The 7,236-nt window shown below is 41.0% G+C and overlaps 1 protein-coding gene across 1 annotated transcript; it reads left to right on the forward strand.

Annotated features, from left to right (window-relative positions):
• The first annotated feature begins 354 nt into the window (after nt 1–354).
• Nucleotides 355–7,004, forward strand: SAP30 (Sin3A associated protein 30). Its single transcript, XM_526733.9, has 4 exons — nt 355–948; nt 2,861–2,986; nt 3,411–3,509; nt 6,677–7,004. Exons 1-4 carry the CDS (start codon nt 634–636, stop codon nt 6,797–6,799), a joined length of 663 nt encoding a protein of 220 aa, XP_526733.2. The 5' UTR covers nt 355–633; the 3' UTR covers nt 6,800–7,004.
• Nucleotides 7,005–7,236: the final 232 nt, after the last annotated feature.

Consider the following 7,236-nt stretch of genomic DNA (forward strand, 5'->3'; position numbering starts at 1 on the left):
ATCCCTTTATGTTTCGCCTCAGGAGTCGAGGAACTTCTCTGAAAACCAATTCTACGATATCCCAGCAGCTAAACACAGCCCGAATTCCCTAGAAACAGAGAGAGCGAGAGAAAACACTGTAAACCCCAATCACACGCTCCTGTTTTCCCGGTACTGAAAAAAAAAAAAAAAGTGGGTCCGTGGCCGCGCTATGCATGCTAGGATTAGTAGTTCCTCCGTCCCTCATGGCGCGGGGTCAGGGCGGAGCTCAGGTTGACTCTGCAGCAGAGAACTACAATTCCCATGGGGCCGCGCGGCAGAAAGAAAGGGGCGGGACGGGAGGGGGCGCGTCGCGCTTGCGCAGGTCCCGGGGCCGGAGGGAGGCGGAGGCGTAGCGGTCCAACTGCTGAAGTCCCCATGTGACAGTGAGCGGGGTCCCCGCTCCAGGAGACGCTCGAGTCTGCGTCCCGGCCCTCAGCACTGTCCACTGTTTCGGTGCCAGCAGAGACCAGCAGGCCCGGGACAGTTGGTGTTTGGCCGTGCCGCTGTCTAACTTGGTGTGCAGAGTGAATTGCCGCTGCCGGAGCGGAGAGAGGCGGAGCGGCCAGGAGAGAGGGGATTTCTGTCAGCGCCGGCGCTCGGGAGCTCGGAGACATGAACGGCTTCACGCCTGACGAGATGAGCCGCGGCGGGGATGCGGCCGCCGCAGTGGCCGCAGTGGTCGCTGCCGCGGCCGCCGCCGCCTCGGCGGGGAACGGGACCGGCGCGGGCACCGGGGCTGAGGTGCCGGGCGCGGGGGCGGTCTCAGCGTCTGGGCCCCCGGGGGCGGCCGGGCCGGGCCCCGGGCAACTGTGCTGCCTGCGGGAGGATGGTGAGCGGTGCGGCCGGGCGGCAGGCAACGCCAGCTTCAGCAAGAGGATCCAGAAGAGCATCTCCCAGAAGAAGGTGAAGATCGAGCTGGATAAGAGCGTAAGTAAACCGCGGGACCGCCCTGCCCTCCCGCCCCTCGGTGGGGCCCCAGGAGCCGGGCAAAGGCACGGGTTGTCGGCGGGGTCCCCCAGACAACCGCACTGGCTGCAGTGCGGTCTCGTGGAGTCTGTGTTTGGAAGCAAATAACAAAGTCGCTGCAACTCCGACCGCCACCCCAACACACACACCACACACAGGCTGTCGTTCCCCTCTTCTTTCCCACCCTGGCCCCCAACCTCCCGCTGCCTGCGTCTCTCCCGCGCAGTCTTCCCTCTTCCTTCTCCTCTGCGACCGGGACACGAAACAAAGGGGACCGCCGCACTGAGGGCCCAGAGTAGTTTTCTTGCAGCCCGGCAGCTCTTCTGGAATGGAGGCGCCTTTGTTTTGCTGCCCAAGCTGGTGTTTGGCCCCAGGCGGTACTAAATCCCGTCGTCTAGGAGAAAGCGGAGGACCTTCACGAACAAGGAAGATCCTGTTCTTTTCTGTGTTCCGTCTCCTCCGGAGCGGAGTGAGAGGGAAGCCGAGCTCACCCGCCGCCTGGCAGTGAGCCGGGGTTGTAAACGGCGTTTGCGCTGTCAGCTCCGAGGGCAGCTACTCCGATGGTGGGGAGCACGTAGCCTCTGCGGTTTTGCCATCCCCTTGGCAGCCATCAGGATTTCTTTATTCCTCCTCTTGCACGTCTTTTCGTTTGACCATCCATGAGGTTTTTAGAAACAGCCGTTGCTACTTTTGGGAGATCTGGCTAGCGGTAAATGAATAACATGGTATCGAGAACCTACCACAAGTCCTGCATATTTTTATCTTGCGCTTGGCTTAGAAGTAAATGTAAAAGCCTGTTAGCTTAGTCCGTGTTTGTTTCAAATGTTAGTCTACAGCTCGCAGGAGTATATGTAATTAAAGTTTTTGAAAAGTTTATTTGTGACACTTTTTGCCAGTTTAAACAGTTTTCAGTGTTATCCATGAGAAACTCTTCAGGTGAACTTGCATAATTTCAGATTGTTTTGGAAAAGTGTGTTATAGATAAATACATTGATTTAATATTCAGAAAAATGTATAACTGAAATTTAAATACAGTTTTGAAGTCGATAGCTCATTTGTGAAAACGAATGGTTTTGTATCTGGACTATAATTTGGGTATTCAGTTAGAAAGACTGGAAAGCATACATTATATTACTAAAATATGCTGTTCTTTTAAGTAGAGAAAGTACTGTCAAGTAGCAAAAGTGTGAGCAACATCATCTTTCCCCTCATCAGTTAAAAATTCAACATGAACTAATTCAGGTCATCCTTACTGCTATCTGTCTGTTTGTTTATTTATTTAAGACAAAGTCTCACTCTGTTGCCCAGGCTGGAGTGCAGTGGCGCGATCTCGGCTCACTGCAACCTCCAACCACCAGGTTCAAGTGATTCTCCTGCCATAGCCTCCTGAGTAGCTGGGATTACAGGCTACTGCCACCATGCCCGCCTAATTTTTTGTATTTTTAGTAGAGACGGGATTTCACTATGTTGGCCAGGCTTGTGTGGAACTCCTGAGCTCAAGTGATCCACCCGCCTTGGCCTCCCAAAGTGCTGGGATTACAGGCGTGAGCCACCGCGCCCAGCCCCTCACTGCAATTTGATGACAAAACCCAGAGGGTTGGAATTTCTCATTCTCCTCTCCCTCCCTCCCTTACCCCCTTCCCCAGATGGAACCAACCCCTCCTTCCCCATCCACCATCCTTTTAACAGTATTCCAGACATCTTATGTTTTAACAGCGTATAGGATTTAAACGTATAAATATTCCATTATCTTAACAATGGCCCATCTTGACTGTCTTTATTTTTAAGAACTCACTGTGGCATATGTGTTTTACTAATACATAGACACATTTTACTGTAATCATAAGCAGTGTGTAAAACTTTTCTGTTTCAGGCAAGGCATCTTTACATATGTGATTATCATAAAAACTTAATTCAGAGTGTTCGAAACAGAAGAAAGAGAAAAGGGAGTGATGATGATGGAGGTGATTCACCTGTTCAAGATATTGATACCCCAGAGGTAGATGGAAGTTTTTTATGCTTAATGTAAATCCTAAGTAGTGCATTCTGAAGCCTTTATAAAAAGATATGAACAATCTTTTAAGTGTTTAAAACATTTGAGAAATCTGAAAATGAAAGCAAAATTAAATATAGCCAGTTGACATGCATTTACACAGTTTGAATTGTTACATTTTAAATTGACAATTTTTGCAGCTCTGTTGTCACATAACTTACTCTTTTTTTGACCTCAGTTTATATTATTTATCCCCAAAAGATTAAATTCTTTAATAATTTATGTTGGATTATATAAATTTTTAAAATTTTTTTTGATTTTGGAAGTAAATTTTTATTGTGCTGAAGTTAAAATGTTTGTTATTATACATATCAATGATAAATTTTCAACAAATTGTATGAACTAATTTATACATGTTAATTTTTTCTAGGTTGATTTATACCAATTACAAGTAAATACACTTAGGAGATACAAAAGACACTTCAAGCTACCAACCAGACCAGGACTTAATAAAGCACAACTTGTTGAGGTATATATGAGTTTTAAACTATTTGAACTATCTGCACAACCGAGAGGTTATTAAGTGCTAATGAAAGTTTTAATGTAGTGTATGTAACAGTACATTTTAATTAGAAAGAACAAAGTTAAAGAATCTGTTGTGGAAGAATCTAGTTGTGTAGAAATGTTTGTCTGCCACTTAGGAAATTCCTTTTTGTAATGACTGCTTAGTAGATTGTGTACAGCACCTTCTGATACTGGCTTTCAAAATGTGTTGATTGTTTTTTGAGACAGAGTCTCGCTCTGTCGCCCAGGCTGGAGTGCAGTGGCATGATCTTGGCTCATTGAAACCTCTACCTACCAGGTTCAAGCAATTCTCCAGCCTCAGCCTCCCAAGTACCTGGGACTTCAGGTGTGCACCACCACACCAGGCTAATGTTTGTATAATATTTTTAGTAGAGATAGGGTTTCACCATGTTGGCCAGACTTGTTTCAAACTCCTGACTTCAAGTGATCTGCCCACCTCAGCCTACCAGAGTGCTGGGATTACCAGTGTGAGCCACCGTGCCTGGCCCTCAAAATGTTGAATGAGAGTTTTTTTAATCCTCACTTTAGAAATCTATTAATTTTAAAACTCCGTTTAACCAGTAAACATTTGAGCACCTAATTGAGGCATAATAAAATTAATTAACAAGCTTTAATGTCCTTATTAGAATTTATATTTTAAAGTGGTGGAATAGGCCTACAAATCAGACCCTAAACAGTATTTTTATAATTTGCTGACTTAACTATTTCAAAATTTGTCCTTGTTGATGTTTGTTTTATTAGAGACATCCATGTTTTTTTCACATCTAGAAGAGGCAAAAGCTTTTCTTTTACCCAAGCTTTTACTTGTAGTTTGCTTTGATAGAGGACTTCTAGTCAGTCACTGAGTTGTGAAAAGTTAACGGAGCATGCATATGTTTTCAGGAAATAATAGAACCAAGAAATCTGTGCATCTTATTAAGATGTTTATAGATTTATATATATATATTTTAATCATATTTAAAATAAAAATTTTTACTTGCAGCTACTGAGGAGGATTGATTAAGCCTAGGAGTTTGAGTCACCATGGGCAACATAGCAACACTCCATCTCTAAAAAAAGAAAATTTGGCCTACTAGACAAAATAGAAGTGTAGAAATATAAATCAGTTTTCTCATATTCTTTGCATGGATTTAGTAGTTACCCAACATTTTCTAAAATGTGCATATTGAATAAAATGAAATATGAATAGAAGTTACATTTATTTGGCAGAATGCTTTTTAACATTGTTAAAATCTAATATATTAACTATTTAGCTAAAATTTTTTATCCTTGGTTGGGCAACACAGATCTAATTAATTTTTCTTTAATTTTGATTTAAAAGATCAAGTTCTTTTGGGGTTGTACAATACATTAATGTAACATAAATATAGTTATTGCCCACCATGATGAAATATTTCAATAGGTACTAATGGAGTGAAGGCACCCCTGTTTTGGGACAAATGAGAACCAAAGAACTGATTATTTTAAATGTTATATTTAGGTATAAATTAAACCTGTAATTTTTGATAAACTGACCTTCTAAGAACAGTTATATTATTTCCAGAGCTATTTTCTTTTTTATACATAAGAGATAGCCATGAGTGTTATATTTTACTTAATCAGAAATGCAGATATTAGCAAGTTAAGGAATGTGCAGATGTCGTACATATATTTTAAGAGAGGGGTCCCCAACCCCAGGGCCATGGACTGGTACTGGTTGGTGGCCTGTTAGGAACGGGTCCGCAGAGCTGGAGGTGAGCACCAGCTAGCAAGCATTACTGCCTGAGCTCTGCCTCCTGTCAGATCAGCCACAGAATTAGATTCTCAAAGGAGTCCAAACCCTCTTGTGAAGTGCACATGTGAGGGATCTAGATTGTATGCTTGTTATAAGAATCTAATGCCTGATGATCTGAGGTGGAACAATTTCATACCAAAACCAACTCCGCCACCCTCAATCTGTGCAAAAATTGCCTTCCGTGAAATCGATCTCTGGTGCCAAAAAGGTTGGGGACCACTGTTTTAAGGGAATCCAGGGTTGTATGACTAAGTCTTAAGTCTCTTAATTAGTGTGTGGATGAACTTTTTTCTTAAGAGATTTTATTTTCTGGAATCTAAATATGCATGTCAGCACCCCAGGTAAGTCTATTATTCTTCTATTAGTAATTGTAGTATGCATGTTATGTTAGCACAATGAAAAGGCAAGGAAGCAGGTAAACATCCTTCATTGAACATCCCTCTTTCTCCTCTCATTTCCATTCATAATTTTTATTCAGAAAAATTTTCAAGGAAGCTTAACCAAAGAATGCTACCAAGGTGTGAATGAATGAATATAATTTGCAGCAAACAATTTATATGTTATTGTTGGTTTCTCTACTACCAAAAGTTTTCAACTTCATACTTCTTTTTCTATCAGTAGAGTCTAAACCATTGCAGGTTTAATGATGCATGTGATCTCTTATGTCTGTTTTATCTCATTTAAAGTTTAAAAGTAAAATCATTTATTCCCTATTCTAGATTCTAATTATAAAATTTATTGTTTTTATTTTATTTATTTATCTTTTTTTGAGACAGAGTCTTGCTCTGTTGCCCAGGCTGAAGTCCAGTGGCATGATCTCAGCTCACTGCAACCTCCACCTTCTGGGTTCAAGCAATCCTCCTGTCTAAGCCTTCTGAGTAGCTAGGATTACAGGTGTACACCACCACGCCTATCTAATTTTTGTATTTTTTTTGGTAGAGATGGGGTTTCGTCATGTTGCTCAGGCTGGTCTCAAACTCCTGGGCTCAAGTGATCCACCCACCTCTGCCTCCCAAAGTGCTGGGATTACAGGCATGAGCCACCACGCCTGGCCCAATTATAAAATTTAAAATAAATAAAAGGAAAATATATTTTCTAATCAATGTATATTAAATTGAGTGGGTCAAAGGGTCCTTTGAAATCACACTATCTCTTGTTCATAACATTTTATTCTTGAATGCTTTCTGTCTTGTTGATATTTTGTTAAATATAATTTTTAAAGGAAATAGCCCTTATCACATAGCACTTTTTCTTTTGATGAAACCGTATTTTTTACCTAGTTTATGAAACCTGTTATATCTAAAATTTAATTTCCTTAATTTTTCTTTTCTTTATAGATAGTTGGTTGCCACTTTAGGTCTATTCCAGTGAATGAAAAAGACACCTTAACATATTTCATCTACTCAGTGAAGAATGACAAGAACAAATCAGATCTCAAGGTTGATAGTGGTGTTCACTAGGAGACGTGGAATTGAGACTAATAACTTGGATGTTAACACTGTTTACTGTTTTTTCACATGTAGAAATGTTCTTTGTGTATTTTTTCTACAGAGGATTTTCTCTGATTTTATTTTCTTTGTTTCTGACTCTAATAATTAGTTGGAAACTCATATAAAATGAGCTTTCCTAAATTAAATCTATTTTAAATAAAGGTTATTACTATTATAGTTGCTTCAGTGTATTTATTTTGTGAAACTTGATTTTTCTTTTAAACTGACTTAGAGATCAGTATTGAGATTTTAATGTAAAGTCCTTCATTTTGTAATCCTTTTTTTTTTTTTTTTTTAAACTCTAAGAAATTAACAGGGTAAGGAGAAGTAACAAATGTAGCACATTTGCATTCTCTGGGACAATCTGACTTGGAATTGAAGATAATCTAAATAGCATTATTTTTTAA

Source organism: Pan troglodytes, chromosome 3, assembly GCF_028858775.2.
Source record: "Pan troglodytes isolate AG18354 chromosome 3, NHGRI_mPanTro3-v2.0_pri, whole genome shotgun sequence".
Classification (NCBI taxonomy): domain Eukaryota; kingdom Metazoa; phylum Chordata; class Mammalia; order Primates; family Hominidae; genus Pan; species Pan troglodytes.